The sequence below is a fragment of the Aquila chrysaetos genome, chromosome 2 (genome assembly GCF_900496995.4).
Source record: "Aquila chrysaetos chrysaetos chromosome 2, bAquChr1.4, whole genome shotgun sequence".
Lineage (NCBI taxonomy): Eukaryota > Metazoa > Chordata > Aves > Accipitriformes > Accipitridae > Aquila > Aquila chrysaetos.
This window is the reverse complement of record NC_044005.1, coordinates 49626373-49654134: the sequence shown is the minus strand read 5'-3', so window position 1 is coordinate 49654134 and position 27762 is coordinate 49626373. Positions and strand designations below refer to the sequence as shown.

General features: G+C 38.7%; 1 protein-coding gene across 3 annotated transcripts in view; it reads left to right on the top strand.

Annotated features, from left to right (window-relative positions):
* IFTAP (intraflagellar transport associated protein) overlaps positions 1-27762 on the top strand; it is a 67267-nt gene that overhangs the window by 31154 nt on the left and 8351 nt on the right. The window contains exons 5-7 of one of the 3 annotated variants that reach the window (XM_029998242.2): positions 729-783; positions 7398-7525; positions 13595-14524. In XM_029998242.2, the coding sequence (XP_029854102.1) occupies positions 729-783; positions 7398-7525; positions 13595-13747 (336 nt within the window). In that variant the 3' untranslated portion in view covers positions 13748-14524. Of the gene's footprint in view, positions 1-728; positions 784-7394; positions 7526-13594; positions 14525-27762 lie in introns of those variants that run through there. The other 2 variants (XM_029998216.2, XM_029998252.1) reach the window with 2 other exon arrangements.

Genomic DNA, 27762 nt, shown 5'->3' with positions numbered 1-27762 from the left:
TGGTGTCAAATCAGGTTGGAAAAAATTATCTAAGAACATCTCTACTTCATGAAAACACAGAAGATTACCCAGTGCATACAGTAAATCCTCAATGGTAACACTATTTGCACATAGGCTGGGAAAGGCCTTTCACTCTCACCCTATGCATCTATTCAGAGTGCTACCTGAAATAAGAAACGTCTTTTCTTGTGATATGTTTTAGATAGTTTAGACCATTTTCAAGGGACATCAGCCTGAAAAAACAGTAGTGCAGTGTCCCAGATGAAATATTAAAACTTTAATAATTTTTAGCTTTTTTATTTCCCAGTCAGTTCACCATTAGTATCAAAATGGATCAAGCTCTACTTTGCATGTATTGTCTCTCTACCATATGCAGTGATCTTGCAAAACTTGCAAAACTTATCATGTATCTTCTTCCTATGAAAATATTTTACTTCTCCATCTTCCCAATAAGTTACTGAAAAAGTTGCTGTACAGCTTGAGCTTCTTTTCCATCACTGTGGTTGATATGCAGCAATTTTGGCAACAATTCTTTGCTTATACATAAAAGTACTTCCTTTGGGTTACACATTTCAAAGAAAATTCATATGCTTTCTTGGAAGAATGCAGGGGAGAATGGAGAAGATGAAGCAGACAGTTTAATGCTTTTTTGCTTTGCTTTAGATTGTACTATAAGAATGGAATTAATACATTTTAAACTATTTTGCAATTTGGGTGTTTTATGACAGGTGGACAAGTGCTTGGATTTGGAAGATATAGACACAGATGAAGAGACATGCAGTGGTAGGTTTACCCCCCTTCATATTCACTATCATTGTCTGTCTTTGGATACAAGTGTATGGACATTGTTTAAAGAACTGTTTCTCCTCTAAAAAAGGTGTTCTTCCTCAGTTCTTCTATTGCTAGAAAATTCCCCAAATTCCCCAAATTCAAGTACTCATTTCCTTACTCTAAGAGGTAAGGAGGTAATAAATTATAAGTAATATTTATTATACTGTGTCCTGGTGAGCAGGTTTTTTTTTTTTCAAGATTTTTCAGAATTGTAGAACACTTCTTGTTAGCAATGTTTCTACATTCTTCTGCAGTTCTATTTTGTATTGAAATTATTTTGATTACCAAAGTTTGTCCAAAAAGTAATGTGGGTGCTGAGACAGAGTTCTATAAAGTGGAAATATTTAATGAAAATGTTGTCCCTACCTATTAAAATGATTTCATCCTGGGCTTCAAATAGATGAGACTAATTTTGAATTCACAGTGAACTTCTTTAAGAATTCCAGTTATGAGCATTTTGATTTGTGTTGAACTGTTCCATACATCTATAATAATTTTAACTCTCCCACCTCTAAAAAGTAAATAGAAACCTAGTTTCCGTAGATATTTGTCTATCATAGGTGCTTGTGTGGTCTTTATTACCGCCAGAATTCATGACCTTTTAAATTCATTTTCCTCATCTATACCTGTGACTACACAAAGAAACCAAGCCCCACAGATTAAGGGATTTGCCTAAGGTCACTGAAAGAAGCTGTTGGAGAGTAAGACTTTGGTCCTTGGATCCTTGGTTATTGCCATTTGATTAGTCTGTCTAACCCATTAAAGATTTGATTAGGCTTTCCTTTCTGCATGTGCAGAATTCCCGTGAAGTCAGAGGGCTTAGAGACTTCCAGTTGATTAATATTTGGAGCTTGGCTGTAACTCACAAGAAAATAATAAACCAACGTAAGTCAGGTTTACAGCAAATATTCTTTCTCCAACCTGGGCATTTCAGGAAGGAGGGAGTAAGATAGCAGTCCTGTATCAGGTACAGACATCAAAGATTTCTTTTGAGTGCAGTGTTCGTATGTGCCTATTTTTCCCTTTGTAGGACATTGTTCTGTGTTTATGTCTTAAATTCTGGTAATATCTATTAAAAAAACCTGGGGCTTACTGGTGGAAGCCTAAACCCACATTTCACTTGCATCATAATGAAATGAGAATTGTCTATATCTAGTTCATGTAAGTATTGTTAGATCTCTCTAGTTCAAAACAGGCCACAAATTGGATGATGAGAAATAAGCCCAACGCTAAAATACCAAGCAGGGCAGTGAGGAAAGAAGAGCTCTGCCAGAGCTTGGGGATAGCTCGCCACTTTCTGGACCATGCCAGACCTTGTCTCTCTCCAGGCTTTTCAGTCATTTCTGTGTATTTGTGTGTGTGCAAGAGTAAATGTTAATCACATATGTTTAGAAACCCCAGTAAAACAGACTGCATTTGAACAAGATGAGAATTACAAAAATTATCATCTGCTTGTACTGTCTGTATAGCACTTTATGCAAACCACATTGGGAAAACCTTTCAGTTAGTGCTTTTATTGGTGATTATAAAAATAATAAACATAACATTATACCACCACTACTGTAGATTATCAGTGTGCTAACTACTTGCTTTTTACGTGACATTGGATTTGGCTTTCAATCTCTGCTCTCCTCAGCTCTTCCCACGAGACAGCACTCTCTGCACAAATTCCCTGCACAGACTGCCTCAGTCCAGAAAGAAGCTGTATCCACTCCTAAGCAATCAACGGTGCTCACTAACAGCATTAAGCATTTAGATTGTATTTTATAACATCGAAACACTGCATAGCCAGAAGCTAATCATTCCTTCTAAAGTCTGTAAGGAAAGTGAACAGCATCCAAATTTTTATCTGGGAAACCCACAGCCTGGGTCTTGCCTAGGGCTTCTTCAGTGGAGACAGTTCTTGAGTCAAGATGAAAAATCTCCCCACGACTCCTAAGTGCAGAAAATAGGACTTATAGTTTGATAGCTGTCTTACCTGTCAAAATCCACTTGACAGGCTTCATAATAAGAGAGGTAAAATCTTACTCCTGTAGAAACCATAGCAACAAAATGCAAATTAAAGTATAAAATGGTGTCGCTTCCCTTGTTTGTAATAATGAAGTAATATAAAATAATATCCCTATTGACCACCTTAATAAAGGATTAATTCTGAAGAATTCCAGTTAGTTTATAAGTGAGGCAAAGTGTGACACAAATTTGAAAGACATTCTGTTGCTGGCCTTTTTAAATGCTGCCACCTGTATGTCAGAACAAATGATAGATTTAAGACTTCATATTGGCAAAATACTTCATTGGCGAAACAAGCTAGGACACCTAGTAAAAAATAGCATATCCTGCTAGTATGATTACAGCAAGCTTTTATCTCTACATATTATTGGCAACAGTTCAGTATCTCAGTACGTAGTTTAGCTTTAAAGGGCAAATCAGTTAGCTGACTTAGCAACTGTACATTGATACAATAAATATTCACACTTAAGGGGAAGTGGCTCAAAGTTGACATTGTGAAAAGCATGATAGAAAATAGGTGTTAAAACATCCCATCTAAACCAATGCTTTTTGGGAGATGTCCTGGAAGAATCATTCTAGTGGGTTGTTTTCTCTTTTTTTTTTTTTCCCAACTTACTTTCCTAAGTCCAATGTCTTTTAAGGTGTGAATGAATACAGCTGCTTCTTACAAAAAAGAGCAGCCCATAGATTTGGCCAGTATGCAAATTCATTGTAGCTGTTTTCATTAGACAGCACTGGGCTGAAAGCCTGAAACCAGAGGAATGCTTTGCATTGTAGGACTTTGGCACGGTAAACCATAATTGGCAAAGTAAAATTGCTGCCCTAAACCATAGCTTTAGTGCATCGTGTAGAGACAGCATGTGTATGGTGGACTGTTTAATCACTCTTTCTTACTGAATTTAATCTGTAACTGTAAGTAGCTTAAGGCAACAATAGAGATGATCAGGCTTTCTCCAGGGATGGATGGAGAATGCCTAGTACCTATGTTTTGACAACAGAATTCCCTTCCAGGACTGGTGACAAATCGCTTGCTGCAGGGCTCGAAGGATGGTTAGGTAATAATAGGTAATATTTGCATGAAGTACAAAATATGTAAAAAGCATGTCTAGAGACCTTGAGTGTGCAATTTTTTAAATACAAGAGAAAATTAAAGTAGGACTAATTAAATGTATGAATGAGGCTGCATAGGCAAGGATATCAGAGTCCCATCCTAATACAGCTTGGAGCCCTGAGGTACTGTAAACTTGTCTTTTCAAGGTCCCAGTTCTCTGTAACCCCACAGAGGTTGAGGATTAACCCAAGTGACTCAGTTACTTTGAAGCTGAGGCCAAGCACCACTATTATTTAAATAATTCTTTAGGCAAATTATATCAATATCTGTTACTTTCTATAATCTCTGCCTTTCCATTTATATTTTCAGCTTATATTTATGTCCAGAAAAATCAGGTTGAGGAGGAGGATTCGGAATTAAATTATGTGGATTTTTTCAAGTGTGGGGCTCCCCCGAACTGTTGGATCTCTTTCTTTTTTTCTCCTCTGGTCTCTGTAATCCATTTAACACTGCCTCAAGATGATTTCACACTAGGCAGCTCTTTGGGGCTAACACCCTAAAGCCTGAGACTCAGAGGAGACAGCAAAATTTAGCTTGTAAGCTTTTCTCGCTATCACTACCTACCTCCTCAGCTCCCCATCAACAGCATTTTTGTGAAATGTGGTGTCTGAAAGTGGTAAAACCTGTGTTAGTGTATCTATAGCTGGGCATCATTTGGCTACAGTGAAACTAAAGATATAGACAAGACTTTGAACTTCTTCACTCTTGAAAATTCAAATCAGGTTTGTGCCAATAAGTTCTTTTTTTCTATACTTATAATTAATGTCAGTGGTGCACAATGAGCAAAAACCCGCAACTCAGCAGTGTTCACAGATTTGGTAATCACTTTCTGTGACTCTATTGGGGTGGGAGCGGGGGGGAGGACTAAAGAAAAGAAAATTGCTTAGTTTCCAGATAGGCCCTCATTAAAGTATGCTAGACTTGAGTAAAATCATCAGAGCTCACTGCCATATCACCCAGGAATTTGATTCTTCATGGTATGAGAGGTACATTTCAAAATCTCTTCTCAGATTTTTAGTATCACTGCCTGCTCAGTTATCTCTATATATGGTGCTGCTGGCAGTATCCAAGGCTAATTAATCACCTCCACAGAGAACATAATTAGCAGCTTAATTAGGATCATCATCCACTAGTGCTGTAGCATCAGCCTAAACGAGCTGTGAGGTACTGGCTAGAACTTACAATAGCCTACAGTTCCTTTGGGAGCTCCCACTGAGAAGGAGGACTGTCAAAACTCCCTAATTTTTCTCTCTGAAGGAGTTTCTTGATTAAACATTATCAGGGAAAGCAGCATTTACCGATTAGACTTTCATATGCTGTCACGCAGCCAGGATAGAGAGACAAAGCTCATTTCTGGCATGTCTACTGGCAAACAAAGGTTGATTACCACATTCTTATGGGGTGATTGAAGGGAATTTGAAACATTGTTTGCATTACTAACGAGCCTTAAAATAGTGGAATTGACATTCTGAGTATGACAAGCACTTCTTGCTAAAAGCAAAAATAAATTTCCTTCTGTTGTCCTAAATTTTAAAGAGTTGTCTTTCAGAGCCGTTGCCAAACTGTTGTATAACAGTGCTTCCTCCTCATCTTCTCTCAGCAGATTGGTCTGTTGAAGCGGGGGGAAGCTCTTGGTACAGAAATAATCAGTGTTTATATCAGGAGGTGATACAAACCTCCTGATGTCCAGGCTTTCCTTCCTTCAGTGAGGGTATGTATTTAGGGTGCAAGTTTGAAACAATAGCAGAAAATGCCATTGCCTTTAAATGAGCATTCACATCTTCCTTCTGTCCTACAAACAGTTTTGACCCAAGTTACGAAAGATCGAAAAAAGCAGTTGCAGAACATGTGAAGACATAGCATATATACCTGTGGACTGCACTGTTCTTTTCAGAAAGCTTTCTCATATAACTGATGCAGAATAAGATCAGATGCTACGCTGAGAACAAGTACTGAAAGCACATAGATGACTAGAGATAGATATAAGCAACCAAGAGAATAGGGATGAAAACTGGAAACCACTTGTATGTGAATCATGAACCAAAAGACAAAAATCCAGGAATGAGATACCCAAGGGAATGAACTCAGCTCTTTTTTAAAGAACATTCTACTTTACAAGTCCAAAGCCCTGCTGGCTTTGAAGTAGTGCACAATTCCTAGAAGAAAACTAAATGAAGAATTCTATCATGGATTTTTTACGAAGGCCTAGCTAGGAAGTCATTATTTTCAAATGCAGATTTACAGGAGAGTGAGAGGTCTGTAACTCCACTACTGTGGTAAAAGTGTGCAGGTAGAGATAAATAGCCACTTCTTCCTTTTCACTCTGCATCTATGTAGCCTCTTATTGGTTCCATTAACTAACATTTAAGCAATGCTTTGAAAATTTATTCTGAGATTTCAAGAGGAAATCAAGCTACTAAAATGTAGTATAAAGCTGTAAAGAAACTTGTGTATCAGCCAGAAAAAATAGTAGGTAGATTTACGTAATCCTTTGACTAAATTGCAAGACATATGGTCCCCTTAAGTTCCTTCATAAAAACATTTCCGAGACAAGATGGACACACCTGTGCTGTAGCAGAGCTGAGATTGATTCATGCTACAAGGTATTTCTAAACCTAAGGCATATCAGTCTGAGTTGTCACAGAAAGCAAGCCCGCTGTTCCCAGAAGGAACGTTTTGCTTAAGTATGTAAAGGAAAAGTGATTCAGAAAGCCTGTGCATTTATGAACTGTGGACCAAATCCTACCCGTGTGGAAAGGTTACATGTTGCTGTGTCCCAGGGATAGGGAGGTCCTCTCAAGTATCTCTTTTTGGAAGGCTCAGGGAGGAACAAACATCCATGAAATATCCTTGGACATGAGAGTCATCTGGCACTGTAGTGGCGAATATTAGTACTTCTACCAGGTATTTTTGCTTAATGTTTAAGGAGAGTCATGTTAAGATGCTTTGCAAAGATTCTTTATGTCCAAAGTACGGGTGGTGAAACTCTAGCAAAAGAGTATTGAACGAGACTGCCCAGCTAATCAATGGCAAGACCAGGATTCAGTCTGGTATTTTATAACTCCTACTGCAGACATCTCTGCTCAGGACCTTCCTTCTTTGTTATGAAAGAGATGAATCTAATCCCAGGTGTTCTCTGAGTTCAGGAGCATCTACATCCAGATTTTTAATTCAGTGTCCTCAAGAAAGGAGAGCTACCTGTCTATTTTCAACCCAGTTTGATTTTTCCTTAGTATAGTATATTTTATTATCTAGATTTTAGCTGAGGACTGCATGGATCCATTTTAAAGATAGCTGCCTGTATTATATATTATGCAACAATAAGTACAGCACACTTTGATGAACAAGCTTCTGCCTGTGTCTGAACACTATGGGATTTTACACAGGATTTTGCTAGCTTATACATTGAGTGGAATGTTAAAGTTGACTATTTTTTATTCAGCAGGGTCATTAGTTCTCCCAGGAGAGGTGGAAGAGACAGTGGCTTATTGTACACCCTTTTTTGATAAGCCTATTCAACCGAAGTTCAGAACCTTGTCAGTTCCACAGCCATCGGACAGCAAAGCCCAAGAGGTATGAGGTCAGATTTATTTATTTAAACACTGGGGGTTTGGCGTGGGTTTTTTTAACCTATTGGCTTCTAATGCTATTTCCACAAGAACAGGGTGATCTAGATGGAGTGTGTGGAACTGCTATGAGTTAACAAATCACATTATTCATTTTAAAATTAATAATGAATTCTTAAATACATTAAGAACTGAGATAAACACTCTAATAGAAAGGTACTATTTTATCTTGCACACTGCTACTATATAATCCTACATTTTCAAAATGTATACTACAATACTTCAAACTGTTTGTGGGCTTTTTAATATTTAACTGGTGTAACTCACAGAATATTCAAGTAAACTCTTGCACTTCCTGACCTTTGAACAAATCATTACTTATGTAGAATGATGGGCCACTTAATTTTCCAGTGATCTCATGATCTTATAACATCCTGCCGTTCTCATTGGGCTGAATATAGGTACCAAATTCTGCAACAAGGAGGTAGTGAATGATTTCCCTTCATTGTGACATTTAAAAGAAAAAGAGGTTTTAGAATATATTGTGATCAGAATTGGGATTTGTCCTCTTGGAAATGAGTAGCAAGATGCTGCTGAGGGTCTGCATTGTTTAAGTCTGGTGTGGAGAGGTTTGCATTATGGAGTCTGAGTCTTTTAAAGAGACACAATCAATACAAGCTTTAATTTAGAATTTCCATTTTGCCTCAGAATTTCAGTTCTTTTCAAACTGGAACAGAAGGTATGGATTGCTCACAGGCTTATTTTAAGTCATTAAGCTTCCTATCCAAATAGTCAGTGTGAGCATTAACTGTTGGAGATGTTTCTATTGCAGAGAATTCTTCACCACTCTTTCCCCCTGCCTGATGATTGTAATAGAAGCTGAAGTTAGCTTCCGGCTAAAATGGGCCAGTTTTGATAGTGTCATATGCTTATTGATGTCCCATGAGGCTTAAATCAAGTTTATAAATGACGTGTGACCAATGAAGGTTTGATGTTATAGCAGTGCATATGGTGCCTCCTTTCCTGGGCTCAATTGTGTTTAGTTCTTTGCAATAAACCCTTTACTATAAGGAACAAGTCTGCTCTGGGAAAAAGTAAATGTTCTAAATTGACCTTTCAAGCTTTAATACCCACCATTCTGTGAATAAAAATACTCACTCTTTTCCCTAAGGATTGACATAATTCAAGGTTTTTGCCTTGAGAAATATCCACTGGCACACAAAAAAAACACCTAGGATGAGGTTTTATAGTTTTCTCATTTGATAACTTCTGTATAAAACCAAAGAAGAAGGAGGGTTGTAGCAGCCTGCAGTGTTCATAAAGGATTGCATATGACTCTTTAAACTATAATTCATGAAAAATAGATGAAGATCCCACTGCATGCAAAATTCATTTCCATTTGAGGAAAAGTTGGGTTATGAAAAAGAAACTGAGTATTATTACATTGGTTAGGGGTTGCTGCATTTTTCAAGAAGAAAGCCTTAGATTTTCACAACTGTTTGGTTGGTGCCAGGCTGCTCAAGATGAAGGCAGTCTTTCCCTTAAATTATACACATATTTGTGCCTTCATTTAGATAATATAGCTGTGGCCTGATTTTCAGAACTGTCAAGACTGAACGGGTCCATTTTAAAATCCCTCAGTCCTTCAAATTGTCATTGCCTTGAAAGTGAAGTCTTGCATTACTTATGGCAGGACTAGTTTAGAAAGAGAAAAAGATTTTCCCTGGAAACATCCCTGCTCTGAAATGAGAGTGTTCTCTGTCCATCAAAACAAATCTGTTAGGGAAGGGCAACAGAATGTGGCTGCCTAGTCAGTTTTCATAGAGAATGGAAAACCATTCCCTATGAAAAATAAACAAGTTTAGTAGTGCAATGTAGGAAGTCAGATGTCAATGCTGTGGACATATTTGTGAAGGACTTCAGGGGAAAGTGTGTATCTCTGAACGTATTGCTAGGGAAAGTTTAAAAAAAGAAGCTCTGCTAAGACCCAGTGGATAGCTTGGCTAATTGTTAAAGAACAACTTGTCTCCCTGAAAATGTTTTTCTGTCAAAAGCTGTTGGGAAGAGGCTTAGTGAATGACACAGCAAATTATTTGTGTTGTCCACCACTGTTGCTTCGTCTTTCTTCCCTGGTTTTAGACATTATTATATTCCTGGATCTCAATATCGACAGTACAGCATACATGACCTCCCACAGGCCACTGCAAATCGAAACAGCATTCACTCCGGAGTTGAAGTACATTATCATAGAACATTTACCTTCCCTACCCAGATATTTAGTCTCTCCTTTATTTCTATTTAATACTTTTTTTCATAAAAGACATTGTAGTTTTTTTAATTAACAGTATGTCTTACTATCTGCTTCTTAGGGTCTTTATTTGTTCTTATTTTCCCCCTGCATACATATGAGAGCAGTTGAATGGGTATTTTCCATCCACTCACTATAAACATGCATTGAAAGTGGGATTCATCTCACCTAACTTCAGCTTTAAATTTAGTCCAATGTAGTCCTTCTGTCATCAAGAGGGGGAGAGAAGCACCTCCAGAACGTGATTCATCCCACTTGCTGTAGGCATTTGTCCTAAGATCTAGTAAATCTCTGTCCACAGACTGACTCTCAGGCTGGGTCTTTTTTGGCTAATTGACTACCGTAATCTAGAAGCCTAATTTTTATATGACTGGGATTAGGAAAGATGAGTTCTACGCTTCTATTCTCCTTTGTTTATCTTTAGTTTGAGCATTCAAAAAAGTATTTACCATGCCTATCATTTTATCTTTATCTGTGGAATGGCAGCATTTATTACCTAAAATACAGCTTCCGCTGAGTTCCTTTTGTTAAGGTTTTGCTGATAGGCCTCAACTGAGCTTTGTTTCTGCTGAGTGCTATGCATAAATGGAACAAGAACAAGGAAGAATTTAAAGACAGGATTGACTAAGTGAAGGAAGGTGGAAGACTTACATCTTCTCAGAGGCCAGTAAAGACACAGAGATTGAATGACTTGTCCAGAATGCTGAAACAGAAGTGGAAAATTGGTCAAGATTTATTGACTCCCTATCCAGTGCCCCAAGCTCAAGACAAACATTTTTTTTCTCCCAAGTACCCCAGTATATATTAAGCTTATATGAGATAATAGCATACATGCCTTTCTCTGCTTTTTTTTTACCTATTGTTATTGAACTAGTAAGTTTTCCCTCGAGTATACAATAAAATCATTGGTGAGTGTATGTACATCCTTTACATAGTTTGAACAAGCGAATCATAGAGTGCCATAATTACACAGAAATAAAGGTTTTAGAAGGACAGAGACAAGCTGTTCAGTTAACTGTAACTCTACACAGATTAATAAAAAGAACCGAGTTGCCAATTATTAATAGACTTTTGAAAGTCTCAACTTTAAGGTATTTTATTTACAGCATTACTTTGTAAAACAGCCTCTAGCAAAATAGTTCAGTTACTAATATGAATATTACATTCTTTTCCCCTTTAATTTGGACATGCAGGAACTGTAAATGAAAACGATTTTTCCTTCAGAAAGTAAATCACAGGAGCAATCTTAAGCAAACTGGCAGTTTTCTAATAGAGCAAAATTCTATTCCCAGAGAGCTCTCAAAAAGATTTCAATTAGATGTTAAATTAGACACCTGAAATTCACATATTTCTCTCAGCTCCTTAGGCAAAAATAACAAGATAATAACTTGAGCAGCTCAGAGGATTCAGTGTTCTATTGCAAAATGTCTTCCTTTTGAAATAGACCAAAATTGCAGTTTGCGGTATAAAAATTTTAGATCGCTTGTCTGCGTAGAAGGTTGAAGTGAATGGCTTCTTGGGAGAAAAAGCAAAAAAAAGAATCCCTAGTGCTTTGAGTACTCGTTTGAGAGATGAAGCACGCTGATAAATATGCAATGTGAATAAACTTTTCAAATGTGCAAGGAGTGGGTACCAGAAGAATTGTTAACAGTGAAGTCAGGTATGTTCTACTTTGGCATCTCATTTCAGTTAGCATTTTGGGGTCGAGTTTTTTAAACAAAAGTTTTTCCAGTATTTCTCTGCATCTGCTTAAAATGTTCATGCATAAAATGACATGAAGGTCAACATGAGGGCATAGTGAATGTGTGTCTACTTTCCATAACTATGTTGGCAGAGGAAGAACAGATTTTTTTTTGTAGAATTCCTATGAAACCTCATTGTAATTTAAATTCTTCTTAGCTTAGTTACCTATAGATGTGGTAACAAATACTGTTACAACCAAACTAACTGAAAAAGATTATACCTTGCATCACATGTTAGAAGAATGTTTTGGGTTTCTGCAAAGGACAGACAGATAGTAATGAACCCCGGTTGCTGGTACCAGTTGTTACACAGTTGGTGGTACCCTTACTGGCATGGAATTTCAGAAGGCTTTGCCTGTGGAAAAGATGAGAGGAGCCTTAATGACCTTGGCCTTAATGGGAAAGAGAGCTTGTGTGCAGGCTTTGTCTCATGTAAACATTTCTTGAATGTGCTATTTATAAAAGTTAATGATGGTTTACCTGGGATAGTCTATGGACATAGGCAAGATAATCTTTGCATGCAGAATGAATGCCGTTTTCTAGACCAACTCTATCCACAGCGTTTGTTTTTCTCATTTATAAATGCCCATGGTCTACAGGTCTGCATCTAGGATGATTTATATGCTCCAGCATCTATTGAAGCCAATGTAAGCCAAATCCCTAGAACATTAAGCAATACAGATGATTAATAAAATTATACAAAACCAGAAAAAATATTTCCTGATCAATCAGGCAATATTACAGTCTATTAATAAAGAATTTAGATACTTGCAAGATACTCGCTGCCATGTCTGTCAGGTGCCCAGCCACCGGAAAGGAATCCAGCTACCTCTTCTCTGACTTATTAGATGGCATTAACTGTGTCAATATAGCTTCTTACAAAATGTTACCAGAAATTGTGTGCGATACTGTGCCTTCTAAACTGAGCAGTGACCATAAGATGCTGAGTGTTCTTCCTCCCTTTCAGCAAAACAAATAAGTGTATTCTTAACTTCAAATGCATCAGTAGTCATTGGCTTCATTGAGGATTTATCAGAAGTTTGAAAAAATAAGCAAGTGTTTAAACGTTTTGCTGATTTGGTACTGAAGTACTTAAATCTTTGAAACAGAGAGCCCTTGAGGAGATGTGCTATTTTTCATGGTTGAAATTTCTAGACATTTTATATTAACTTCTCAAAGGATAGGGAGCATTCCTGTACAGTTTGGGCATTGAGGATGTGTCGCCTGTGTAGCTCTGGAATTAATTTTATGTAACTGGTTACCATAAATCTTTTGTGTCATGGCCCCCTGCAGTTTCTTATCAGCGTGCAGCACTCCATAGTTATTTGTTTTCATTATTTTATTTTATAGGCAGAGCATTATTCTAAGATATTTCAGTGAGAAGCAATACAGCAATGCTATACACTATGTCAACAAAGCAAATATTGGCAAATGCAGTAAGACTCTTTATTCACCACACAAGAAATCCAAACCAGCCAATTGCATATCTCTGAGATGGTGAAAATAAATTATTAGAGTCTGAAAATTGATTATGTGTCATTTTGCTCATTCCAGGCATTTCCTTTGCTGAAACTGTGTTCTGGGAAGCATATTACATTACTATCAGATGCGTGTACACTGAAGCTTTATGTGATACTAGCCCAAATTTTAAGGATATGGAATCTGTCTTTGAAATTTAACATAGCTGTACATAACTTGTCCATATCCCCACAGCCCGGCCGCTACAAGTGGCAGGAATGTAATAGATGTGTGCAAGGGAGGTTTTCAGATTCCTTGCCTTGAGCAAAATTAGCTAATGATATTCATTCAGATACAGTACAGTACAAATGGGGCACATTAAATGGCTTAAATTAGGTCAAATTGAATAATTGAATTTATTCTTTTACTTAAAAAGACCTTAATCAGCTGAGAGTGCTAGAGTCAGAAAAAATAGTTTAATTAAATATTAATTAGAAGTTTATATTTTGAGCTCCCTTATCATCACTTGCAGCAATATTATTTATGTATGTGTTTTTCCTCATTACAGCTACTAGGGGATGATGTTCAACCATTCTTACTTGATGAAGAATTTGATTATGACAATGTGGCACTGACCCCTAAGTTCTCTGAAGCTGAGCTGAAGGCCATTACAGAGTTGTCTGAAGAGAAGAAAACGGGGACAGATGTCAAGTCAGCATGAGCTGAAGACTGAGTCAAAGGCATTCTGTGCAGCGCTGTTGAAATAACATTTTTAGGGGGTAAATCTAGCTCTTCATTGTACCCTTATTTAGTGTTTTTATCTATGTGGCCAGTAAATTAATTCCTCAAGATTTTTTTGTTTGCCTTCGAGCCTGAGGTTGCCTTTCCCTGTACGTCCTCCTAGTCCTAATGAAGACAGAATAGGAAGATGGTGCTTGCCCAGAGTTGCTTGTATAGTAGCCCTTCAGCCAGAGAGGAAGTATTTCCATCCTTTTTATGTCTGTACACTGATTTGCTTAGGCATTCAGGTTGGCTAAGGAGGTCTGTATTTGTCCCCAAACCCAACGGGATTTTTGGGTAGATCAGTGACCTTTAGTATTGTTAGGCCCCAGTGCTCCACTACTTTGTTTTTTTCCAGGTGGTACAAGGCAGTTGGAAGGATGTCTCAAATGACAGCCATAAATTCCCTTTTGTAGAAAAACCCTTGAGCGGGGTGAATCCTGTATTGGCTCAGGCTAGGTATGCTAGAGTAATTGCTCCACAGGACCAAAACAAGCTGGTGGAATTCAAAATAGCTCTATGCCTACTCTTGCTTGTATTTGGTACTGACTCAGTTCCTGACTAGCGCAAAGCTAGTCCTAAAGCTGCCTTTTACCTGGTTCTTTCAGTAATGCAAATAAGAGCTTTTTGCAGCTGACAAATCAGTCTATAAACTCTTTCCCTATTGTTATAAGACTTAAATATACAGTTAAATGAATGAATAAATCTGGAAATACTGGTTTTTTTTCTCTGTCTTTTGAGTTACTTCAGTTCTGCAGAGAAATAAATATTCCTGTTTGCAATAAACTTTTTGAGTTGATCAAAATTGATGTGGTGCAACTCCTAACAATTAAACATGAACTGCTACAAAAAGCCTTCCACACAGAGGGAATAACAGTGATCTCATCCATTAAAGGGAATGTCATTGGAAGGCTGTCAGATTTTGCATTTTTTTACAGGAGATGATTCCAAATACCAGCTTATGGCTTACACTCAGCATCACTGAAATACAGCAAACTCTGGAGTTGAGTAAAGGTCGGGTAGTATGGGTGGGAGAGAAGAGTGTGCATCTCTGACACAAGGGTAGTATCTACTCTTGCTATGAGGTGCTTAGAATTGATTTTTTTCAGCTTACTGTAGAACATTTGCTGTTGAGGCTTGGTTTAACATCACAACACTGAATCATATTATTGGTCATTTTCTGGTATAACTACAGTAGCTAAAGTTTATTGACTAACATTTTGTCCTTGGCCTTTCTCCATTATTTCTGAAGTGGGTGATTAACATGATGAATATGGGAAGAGTGCCTGAGCAGACAGACTAGAGACCAAACCACAAGTTGTTTAAAGGCTCTGGATGAAATCCCTGTGGCTGGTTGGCTGCTCCATTGTCAGCAATTTCTAAAAGCAAAGAAAGGTGCTTTGATGCTCCAAAGGAAATTTTCTGGATCAGTAATTTTGTAGAACATAATCACGCACCACTGAAATCTGAATAGCATTTGTTTTGAGGAATGGTATTTACCTTAATTAGGGGGATATAATTTAAGAGTGAGATTAACAAAAAACAGAAAAGAAAGTCATCTCAGACAAGATGTTTAAGGAGAGTGATATAAAACTAGAAGTATGTTGTATAGAAAAACTGGCCTGTATAGGACCTTGCTGGTAGAAGGTTATGGGAAATTTATTTTTAACATCTACACTCAAAACGGTGTCTGTGCAGTAGTTAAAACAGTTTTTGATGCAGTTGGCTGTATAGCAGATGCTACTGCTGTTTAGGAAACATCTTTTTTTTTTTTTTTTTTAATGTGAATTCATTTGAATTCAGTGAAGTGTCTTGTTGAACCCAAGATATTTTGAATTAAGTGTTTCAGATCCAACTGGAATTCTCCAGTGAAACATTCAGCTAAAAATTCTTAGGCAGATCTAATTATTAATCCATCTTCTTCTGGAAGACACAGATAATGTGTATAAATGGGAGGGATAAGAAGTAAGTTCTGGAAGAGCTCCACGAGCAAATCTGGGAGGAAGAAATTGAGAACTACTGTAGAAAGATAGCAAGGTCAGCCTTTAAAAGCCTCAACAGAAAAATAAGGGAGACAACCTCATTAATGTATGTATGTATAGCAAAGATAAAGGAACCTTCAATCTAGGAGACCTCTGTGTACAGAGCTTGCTCTCCTGCAGACAAAGAATCAACCATAAATAAAGGTGAACTTTTGTGGGTTTGTAGAATGGTGAATTCGGCACCTTTTTTGTGTGTTTTTTTAGAAAGGTTCAAGACACAAACTATAGATCAGTCCTGTTGGAATCCTATTGCCAGTAGAGTCAATGAGAAAATTTGTCCAGGGGCTCATAATGATCTTCAGGCCAAATCAGCCCTGGAATCTCTTAAGTGCATTTTCTATTCATTTCATTATCAATTTTTCCCTGTATATTAGAGATACATCCAGCCGTTCAGTTCCTTCTCTCTTAGGCAGGTGATTCTCTTACCAAATGTTCAGAGTACCTATTATGCTCCATAAGTGTCATTCAGTATAGTCATTATATGGTTCCGTTTGATATAGAGAAACACTTAGTTGCAGAATACCCAACAATATTGGAGCTCTTTAGTGACATCCATCTTACGCAGAGAAATGGGGATAATTCACTTACTTACATTTACACCACACATGAGTAAGATTTTTTCTCTTTGTTAACAGAGATGAATATCACAGTGGAGATGAGGCAACGTAGACTACATTTTCTGCACATGACATTTTATTGGCCTGCCCTTGTGGTTGATTTTGGCTTGTACCTTTCATTTGATTATCCTTCAGAGAGGAGGCATATTTTCCTCTTCCCCATTACCAGCTTGTCATTTTTAAGAACATACTTTATGTGCATATTAAATTTCATACATGTACATGAAGTTAGTTACCTGGAATTGTTTTAATGTTTGCAAGGTGGTTTGGAGTCTGAATAATATATATATTTTCCTCTTGTAGCTTGTATTCTCTTTAATATTTAATATTTTCAGCAGGGGTTGGTGAGGGACATTCTTCTTTTCTATTTATGGTCTTTTCTAAACATTTTTCCTGTTTTCCAAAAGAATTAAAGGCAAAACTCAAGCATGGAACAGGAAACTTCAAGTGCTACTTGGAATCGACTTAGGGACCGCTGCAGTAAGGAATACGATTTTCTCCCTACCACACTGACAAGGATTTTGAACTGCAAGATCTCTGATATTGGGTGAACGCGTTGGAAGTGAAGGCTGTGTGATGCATCTCTCTAATCCCTTTGTATTCATGACTTCATTGATGTCTAAAGTGCAATAGAGATATGCATCCATATCAGTCAGTGAGCTTATCTGTATTAAACTTGTTGCTCACTTGGGTGTTGCCAGAAGGATACTGACTGTTTCTTTCCACAGCCTTGAAGGATCCTGAGTTATGGGGAGGAACTCCTTGCGTTTTACGGGAAGTGTAGTAGTCCTTCCATTGGGGCAGGAACTTGAAGGGTTGTTTCCTCGGCTGGCTGTGGTGCAAGCTAGGATGTTATTAATGCTCAGAGTTACTCCTTGTAGGTGTAAAAGGAAGAGTAATTATTTGCTGAGATAATGGGTGTGAAAGAATAAGATAAAATTGAAGAAATGAAAAGAGATGCAGACAAATCTGACTGACTCAGATATTGTTATGGTTCTAAATATACTTCTATTAATGCAAAAAGGTATCATTATATACACTTGTATATACACAGTGCAACTGGAAGAAAATAATTTTAGTATGGAGAGTACTCACCGGATAATTCGGAACCTTTTGAAGAAGATGGCATGGAAACAAATCCCTGCTGTTATGGAAAAGACCCTTTGATCCTCTGGCCTTGATTTTCTGCTGCTATAAACTGGCAGAACTCCACTGAGGCCATCTGTATTCATACAGAGCAGACAGGACCCTGCTATTTACAGTCTTAGCTGAAAGAATACAGAGCCAAATCAATTCCTGATTTAACTTTACTGAATATTTAGCTATATATATGACCCATTATCATGATGGGAAAATATTTAAATGCAGAGCCAATGCAAATGAAATGTAAAAACTGTGTCTTTAACTGTTCAGTTACTAATTTTACAGAGGTCATTTTGGAGTTTCTGTAGTGGTGTGTGCTTAGAACATTGCTTTTTGCTTTAACAAAAACCTCACATACATTTTCAAGTCCTGTTCAAATCATGAAACTTGATTACATACATAACTACTAAAGATTCCCACCTCCTTTAGAGGTTTGTTTTTTTTTTTCCCTCTGCATGTTGGCAAGAATTGAACGTGTACTTTGCTTTATCTTGGAATTGTTTTAAAAAGATCTGACATCCTTTGTAAAAACACATACTTTCTTATAAAGGTGGACTCTCTCGGGTAGAGATGCAACACTAAATGCAGAAATTAAAATAAGTCCAAATGCCTAGTTATTCAGCAACTTCATGTACGTCATGATGTGGCTAAACAGCCACTTGGTATCAACGTGTCTGCTTGGATAGCAGGCTGATTGGTATCCTGTTGTCCTCTACCTTCAGTTTTACTTGGGAGTCTAAGCGCTAGCTTGGTCCTGCGTGGGTATGAATTCTTACAGCCCCGCAAAGGGAGTCTGCAAAAGTTGACCGAAGAAGCTGAACCGGCAGTGTTGTACCGGGGCTCCGTGCGCAGCCCAGCCTGCTGAATAATTTAGCTGAGTGTGGCTATCCACCTCTGTTCAGCGGAGATTTGTGTTACAACCATCGTGAATGTGATAGTCCTGAAGACATGCGATGGAAAAGTGATGACTGACAAGGGTCGGGGCAGAGATTCATCAGACCCCGTTCACCTTCTGGGGCTGTGCTGAACCGGCGGCTTACTACCCTCCTTCAGGGCTGCGGTTCAGCCTCGGCGTCTTCAAGCCACCCAGTAAAGTGAGGAAACCGGCGATACGGGTTTGCGCTGGCCTGGGGAGGTGAGCACCCTGCACCGCGGAGCCGAGCGCTTGCGACAGTGACAGGCATTCCCACCGCAGCGCGCTTTCTTGTGGCGAGGTGTCTGTTGGCACAGGTGGACGTGAGGGGCCACGTGCGTGCCGGGCTCTTCTTGCAGGGATGCACCCTCCCGCTGAAAGGCGCCTGCCTTTGCTGGTTTCGGGCCCATGCGGGTCTCCCAGGTGCTAAATGTCTGCCCATCCCTTGGGAAGACACGACAGTTTTCTCTGAAATAGTATTAAGTTGTAGAACATCTTGAAAGATGATGAGTTTGGTAAATTTGTGATTGCTGGCTGTTGGAGGTGACACCTGGTGTTTTGCTGGCAAGGTACTGTAAGCCAACGTTGCAGGTGTATGAGCTGTGAAATGCCACGGAGTTAGACCGGAGATAGTTTTAGTGCTTGTTTATGACAAGTTTGCAAGAAGAAAAGCAAGTGTTAAAAGGTACTGTCATTTTTATAGACAGGCTACTTTATTTGCAATTGCAGTGCCCCACAGTTAAAATGGAAATCAATTTTAATGCCTTATGAAAATGCAGAAATATTTGTCTCATTTACAGCACTTCCAAAAAGGACAGATAATAAAATTCCCCTGATTAACGATCTATAATTTTATGTGTTCTGTGGTGTCTTATTCAGTACATCTATCCACATAAACGTTTCAAAATAATAAGCAAAGATAGATCCGAACAAAATCCCTAAATCTAACTTCACACTGAATTTCAGGTTGTGGAAACTCTCTCTCTATATTCAAAGCCCTCTCTGATCTGAATACTCCCAAACTTTGGGGAAATAAGCACTCTACTTTAAAAAATCTCTAACCAAACATTTCTCAAGCAACTGCGTAGTACTCATCTGGATTACAAAAACCAAAGCAGTCAGGGACCTGCCTATATAAAAAGAACCTATGGAACGTAACAATTGGAACAACTGCACTCTACAGGAAGATAATGGATAAAAGGACTCTAAAGGTAGTACAATTACATGGAAAATTATATTTTTCTGGAGAGTGAACCATACTAAAATATTCTGTTGACTTCATACAATTCTTGAGTACCTTTGAATGCCCAACTGAAAAATTAGTGTAATCATTTTGTAATTCATGTGGATTTACAACACAGTTATTATCTCTTGAGCCATTAGAATGAGATTAAAAATTGTGTGGGATTCTTCAGTGTATTTTGTGGCAGCGCTAACACCATAAATTAAGGCTTTAGCCTCATTCTATAATATGTTACAACAGAGTTTGTTCTTTTGTGGCTGTTGTGGTTGAGGACTCTGGTGGCACTGTTTCTGGAGTGCAGGTGTGTACTTGTAGCGAGTAAGCATTAAGTTTAATAAGTTTTCTTGAATCCATGTGCTTTTTTTGCCCATATGTGTAAAACCTTGTAATATGCAATATGATATGCATAATTCTTAGAAAGAGGCAAGTGTCATTTATTATGTTGCTTATGCTCCTCAGAATAACTTAGCTAGAGGACAAATTCTGCTGATTACTTGGAAGCGGTGATTCTGCCATTTAGATTTGCTGCAGATTGCCCATTTGTTCTTTGAGAGAGAAATGTTGAAATGCATTTTTTCATCCTCTTTTCCTTATTTTTGTTTTTGTCTTTCCTACGTCAGATTTGCAACTAGCTTTCCTAAACTTGACAAGACACTACATTAATCCAATGAGCTACTTTCCTGCTGGATAAAATTTAAAAAAGATGGAAGGCTGGTGTCTGGGCCAGGAAACATCAAAGCACCGTTAGCATTTCATGCACAAGCTTAGCATTTGCAAAGCTTTCAAAACCAAACAATCAGGAAAATGCAAGTAATGGTCAGCCTGCTTACTGAATGAAAATTTAATTCCAGATTGCCTTTGTTTAAGTCAGCCGCTTACACTTCAGCTCCTCTGCCCACCAAGGCTTCTGTTAACTAACATATTTCAAAATCCAGACTGTCAAAAATACTGACAGCTTGCACTAGCTGAATAGCATTTCCCACAGTAAAATTGTGATCCATTTAAGGCTCTTTGTTTCGGGTTGTGAAACACTTCCTGCATTCCACATATTTATTTGCCATTCATGAACATTAATAAAATAAACTGTACAAAAAATAATGGCCTAGTGGGTATCTTTCTGCTGAGAGCAGGAAGAAAGGAGCTAGTGGGAAGAGAGGTTGACTGAGCAGCCAAATACTGCCCATGCTCCGAATGTGATGCTTGATGTCTTGCTTTTGATTCTTTTGCAATATTTGTACAAGAATCTTGGTTGTCAAAAGAGCTGGCTGAGTAACACCCCTCCCCACCCCCAAACCCACATGTATGAATGTGCTGGCAAACAAGCTATCCAAATTCAAGTGGCTACTGTTCCGAGGGTAATGCTGTTCATTACGGGGTGTGTTTTACAAGGTGCTTGCAACTGAGAGCATTTACTAATTGGCAGGATTAGGCTCTGATCACAAATGTTCAAATGAGTGTTTATCTGGTACTGCCTGTAATCCTATACTTCCCCAGATTTCATTTTCGAAATGTATATTCTTTTGATACTTTTCACTCGCTGCCCCAGAATCAACAGATCAAAGTCATCCTTCAGAGATGATACTGAAAAAACATAACTTGGTGTGCTCTGAACCAAAGTGATGAAATGAAGAATGAAATAAAATTAAGTAATGTTAAATTTAGGAAAAACAACTTGCTGAAATTCAGATATACTAGACTCTCTAAGTACCACAAAGAGAAGTTGTTGGAGCTGATTTGCTAAGGTCAATTAAAAGAAATCTGAAAAAAATATTGGAGAATATGCTATAGGAACCAAATACTGCATCAGCCAGGAGTAAGATTTGATTAATATTTTCCCTCTAAGACTAAGGTACATGCGAATGAATGGTTGAAGTCTGAAGAATTTTACTTGTTAAGTTTGTTACCGTCTTGGGATTCCAATTCTGATAACGGAAAAAAGGGTGGTTTAGTTTAGTGATGCAGGTTCAGTCTGACTGTTTTGGTTCTAGCACATCTCTACAAACCCTTGATTTGTACACAGGCTGGCAACCCATTTATGAAGCATCACTGCCAGCGTTTGCAAAAATGAGAAATTATGTATTTAAATATTCTGCTTTTCTGGACAGTCTAGTTGCATTACAATTGCACAGTAAGATAGGAGAGATGGCTTTTTCTTCCCTGCTTTTAGAAAAGCAGCTTAATTTAGAATTTTGAAGTGGAATGTTGGATCGGAACCACATTAGGGCTTTGAGAAAACCTCTGTCTGCATGTAGATCTGTGGCTCATGACTTCATGGTGCAGCCTTGATCTCTTTGCCTAAGTAAATGACATCACGTTTGGTCTTACTTTGGAATATGTGAAGTTAATTTTTTTCCAGAATCCAAAACCACTGTCAAATTTGTATTTGCAGGGCATGCTTCTTTTACTGTTTTTTCTTCTTGCTTTTATTGGTCTTAACTGCCACACTATACAGCAATCAATATAGCATAATGTAATATACAGAGAACAGGGTATGGCATTGCTACATTTTTCAACAGGAAAAGGGAACCTTCTCCGTACTGAGAGCTGAAGAGGCCGTTGAAACCCTTTGGTTGGCCACTTGTCAATTTGAATAGATGTGTATTGAGTTAAGCCTGTATTTTTATGAAGCATTTGTATTACCCAAATCAGGGAGGTGCTGCTGGTTGAAATAATTTGGAACAAAACTCAGTTCGATCAACTTCAAAATAGTCTGTCTTTTGGTCACTCTAAATTCCTCTTGATACTCCCATCCCACTGTAGGGGGGGATACACAGACATGTATCCCACATGGGATACATCCCATCCCTCGATAAGAATCAACATAGCAAACACACAAACTCTTCACTGCTGTTTCTTGTAGTTGGGCTCTTGTATAATACTGCCAGTTCTCTGGGACACTTCCAGGGAGCTGCAGCTTACCAAGAGGCTCCCTGGAGGAGAATATAATTTTTATTTATTTTCTGTTCCAAAACATGCCTACACGTAACCCTGCCTCACCCTGTCCTCCCCAAAGGAATGGCTAGGGGACAATACCACCGCCTAGACTGATTACCACTTGTTGGTTTAACTGAGTGTTCAATTTTGCTTTTCAGTTCACCTTCCCTAACCTTTCTTATCCAGATGGAATTTTACTTCTGGTGCCAAGCACTGAGGAAACAAAAATGCGTGTTTCTTCAAACCGCCCCCGTCTTATTAACACTCGGAAAGATGTTTGCTGATATATTCAATAGGAGACGAAACTGATTGCTACCTCACAGTAAAGTGTCTCTGCTTTAAATGTTAATTGTTTTAAGCACTCTGGAGTTTTCTGTGACCTGCAGGTCATTTTTTTAATGATGGTTGATACAATCTCTCAGAAGAAGGAGAGAAAAAAAGTACTTTGCTGGCGTAGTTTCAGGTAACCTCTAAAAGTTCAAGTGGACCAATTACACATAAAAGAACAACAACTTTTGTAAAGCTTCATTTGAATCCCAGAGGGGAAAAATGATAGAAAATCAATTAACTTTCCACATGAAAAAATAGCTCATATTGCTAAGCTTTCCTTGCATAGTTTCTTGATTATGTTTGGAAGCAAATTGCCTTGATTATACCTTTGACGGGAAGGAAAGCCTTTTAATTAATTTAATACATGCTATAGCAGTGCTAAATTGTATCATGGAACAATTAAGTGGGCCTACACCGATATTTTTGCCCTGTTGAAAATGGATATTGCTCACTTAGTGAGTCATGCTCTTGCTGGGTTGACGCAATTATCTGTTCATTGCAGAGCATGTGACATAAAAGCTATTAGGGCCTTTTATATAGAAGAGAGGCTAAATGGAGTAAACAAACAGCTGATTTCAGTGAAGAGTCTGAAATGTCTCCTGTGGTCAAAAATTTGGACAAATCTGAGCTCGACTTCAGAGGCTGTACCAACACTGGGGACTGAATCAGACCCCCAAACCCTAAGACAGCCCCTGCTTTGGAATAGTCAGGCTTCAGGTCTGTTTTCTATTCACCCTGGACTGAAATGAGGAGTGTAAGTGATTCGCTGTCGTGTACGGACAGATGATCCTCAAACTCTTGTGCAGCTATGAACTATTGATAGCTAATTCATAGTAGCGTCTACAGTAGCTGCTGCACTAGCTGCTGCTTAAACCCAATTTTTGCCTCAAGCTCTTAGGCAAAAGCAATTACATTTGTTGTGTTTGCTGAGAATAGGATTTTTAAATGACACTTTTAATTCAAATGTTCTAAATATTACAAGAAACAACACATTCTTTATTTTCGAGTAATGTGTGTTCTTGTATCATTAATCACGTTACATTGTATTGTTGAAAGAAAATAAGAATATTCTTGATCTGTCTCTGTTGATAATATACACTTTCTTGTCTTGCTAAACTAGTACAACTGGGTAACTTTACTTTCCTTGATGGATCTTGCCTGTTGGGAATGTATTCACCTGCACCGTGCTTTTCATGCTGAGATCTGCTGGGTCTTTTCTGATGAGTTGTAGAACCAAATGTCCAAGAGATGAATAATAAAGGAAAGAGTCCACCACCAGAGAACCTCTCTTAGGAATTCACTCATAGCTGTCTAAACTCAGATAAAATATTATCACACATTTTTCTAATATCCAAAGGCCATAAACAATGAAAAATAAAAATCTGTACAAGTGAGGAGCAATACTCTCATTGCATGCTCTCTGTTCTTTCTGATTTCTTAGAGAAGGGCCAACTGGTGAGGGATTTGTTTATAAAAGGAAGCTAGTAACTATGGTTAGGGAAAGGAGAGCAAGCTTTCTTGCAGCAGCATGAAGGCAAATCTGTGCTAGAAATGAACTGCAGAGGTGCGGAATCGTGGCTGTGAGTGCAGGACCACAGGACTGGCATGTTCTGAGCTAGTGCGTTCTGCATTATTTAGAGATTTAATTTAATTAGAAATCTTAGATTTAATAGCTAGCATTTTGAATTGTGACAGAATTGGGCTGGAAAACAGCAGTATGCAAGGAGCACTGTCAGATGTGCTCTCTAGGCTGGTGTACCAGTAAAAATGCTTAGTATCCACCAGAATGGCAAAGCCAGTAACCAGAATGGCTGCATGACATTGCCCAGCATTAGGTAGAGAGGTGCAATTTGCACCACTTATTTAATTCAGTAAAGATTGACTTTCTCGAGGACGGGTTCCAAATCTGCTTGTGGCTCACTGAAGGAGCCGATGCAGTGGAAGAGCTAACTCGGGACCTGTCCCTCCCCCGTCCCAGCTGGTTGCTGCCAGTCTTTTGGACCAACTGGAGACTCTAGCTTCAGTGACCTTGACTGTGATGATCAGGCTTAATTCACTGAGTGCAGTCAGTAAATGTATCTGAGAAAACAAATGTATTTATTTTCCACACTGCTGGTACAAACACATATTTGCTTTTTGCATCGGTGGCATGAATGGTCCAATGTAGTCGTCTACTTTCCCATCAATAGGAATTATGCAAAAAACCCCCTCTTTCCTTTTTCGTTATTTAAATTTGTCATTCCTATCACCACAGATGCCATACATTTATGTACTTTTTTAGTTCTCCCAAGTGAAAAAATAGCAAAAATATAATATGCATTCACCCTGCTGTATTTTGATTGCATTAAGGTTCTTTTTTTAATGTTTAGTCTTCTTCATCAAGAGGAAAAAAAAAAATACATTCTCCATCTTTTTGAAAGGCAAAGATGGATGGTTTGGGAACTCTGCTGGTGCTGGGATCAGCATCACAGCTAGCCAAGACCTAACCCCTCTGAAAGACGGAAGAGTGTCTCAAAGATGATGGAAAATGTCACTGATGCATAAAGGCAGTCATGTATGGCTAATTATTCCCACTGTAACTGGAATGTGATTTCCATTGCATTACTCGAGGAAAGATGCTGTTGACAGTTTCAGCAAAAATATTAAAGAAAGTATTTTTAGGAAAAAAAACCAAACTAAACTGATCTATTTCAGTTCTTGAATTTTCCACTTAGGCCTGGGGTCATTAATTGCTAACTCAAGTTGTGCCCCACGAGAACAGAGCAGTAAGAGACTCTCATGTGTGCTGCTAGCTGGCTGACTCTCTTAAGAGACTAATGGATGATGGGCAGGGTTTAAGGGAAAGCTGACAAAGGGAGAGAAGAAAGGTCACTAACTAAAAAGTTGTTTTTCTCTTGGACAAGGAGGGTTAAAGGGGTGAGAGCAAATACGTGATTCAGTTTGGGAAATGGGATTAGAAGATCAATGTGGGGCTTGCTGAGCATCTCGTAAGACTTCCAAAATGCTCTGGGCACTGTTTCACGCTACCTAAGTTCACAATAAAAAAATATTTTGTTGGGGAGAAAGTACTTAGTTGCTCTTAATTTTTTTCTCATTTCTCTAAAACAACACGAAAAGGAGGGCAACTGTATTGAGACCGTAAAACCAATTCTCAGTGCAGAACACACGGTGGCAATGTTGCACCACTCCTGAACGACTGTGGTGCGGCACTTACCCAGCCAATATTCATTTACTGAGCAATAAATAGGTAGATGCAGTAGAGTGCTGCTTTTTACCCAGGGAATATTATACTTGTACATGGTGGAACTGATTGTGTTTTCTATTAAAATAGAGAGTAAGGTATAGGAAAAATACTTTTTTTCCTTTCTCTTTACCACTCCTGTATTACTTGCATGCATCCTAAGCACTGATACAGTTTAAGTTTTGCAGAAATAATGTAGCTGGTATTGGAAAAAGATACGACTAATTAGTTTCATTCCATAAAACCAAATACACCTGCCTTAGAGGAGCACTTAGGATAGTAAAAACCTCTACCCAGCACGCACCCAGAGAAATCAGGGACTCTGAAGGCTTCTCCCTTTCAAAAGAAAGCTTTACTGTGCAAACAAGCTAGCCATGAACTCGCACTTACAGAAAGCTCTCTCGCCTAAATAGAACCTTCCCTAAATGTCTACAAAGAAACGGTGGCGTTGCAGAAGGACTTAGCAGGAAAGGTTTCGGGCACACGTAAGGGCGAGTTTCTGGGTCCAGCGGCCGTGGATGGCTCTTGGCACAAAACCCCTCGGAGCCAGTGGGCTTCGGCTGAACCCTTCAGGCGACCGCTGCCGCAGAGCAGCCAAGGGCTGACGCGCCTGTGGCTTTCTTCTCTGTTCAGTCTGGCAGGAGGGCCCTTCAGAGGCAGAGCGAGCAGGAGAGGACTTACGTTACAAAGGCAGTGCTGACGGCCGAGTATTTCAGGTCTCTGGGGCTGTTGTCTTTCATATTTGTCCTGCTTTTTGTGTGCTGTTGCAGCTCCACCGGCTCAGTTCCCGAGCCAGGGCCGTCCCTGGTTTTTCCTCTGCCTTTGGTGAGCTCTGCGCCCCAGCAGACAAACACTTCCCTGTCCTTCAGCTGATTTCTGTTTCACCAACACAAAATTAATAAGGTTTTTTTCCTTCTCTTTTTCAGCCTCTTAGGGCTAGACATGTTATCAGCCACTGCCGGGTTATTCCAATTGTCCTTAGCTCTAAGAATCTGGCTTCAACTCTAGATCTGGGTGGCAGGAGCAATGAACTGGGCAGGTATCTCCAAACTACCCTCCACAGCCCTACCTTACTCTCCGAGTGGGAGAGGACTAGGGGAACAGCAAAGCTGCAAGGGCTCAAGATGCCTTCTTACAGCACAAGGAAAATGCAGGTTTTTTTCAGCTAACAGGCAATACCCCACTGTCTTTGTTCCCTTCTCCCCATTCTACCAGTCACAAATGTAAACTAAACTAAAAAAACCAAAACACCCAAATCCCAAAGTGTGAGAGCAAGCACTCCAGGTAAGCCACGCTCAACCAACTGCTTAGATTCATGCTTGAGAAGTCAGTATTTTCAAACTGGTTGATTTTTGTGAGCGACATACCCACAAAGGTCAGCAAAAAATAAATATTAGGAATTAAACAAGTGTTTAGATCATGTTGCTGGTAAGATTAATGTAAATAAAAGCTGGCTAAAGCCACTGAAAATGTGTTGAAGTAATTGATACAGA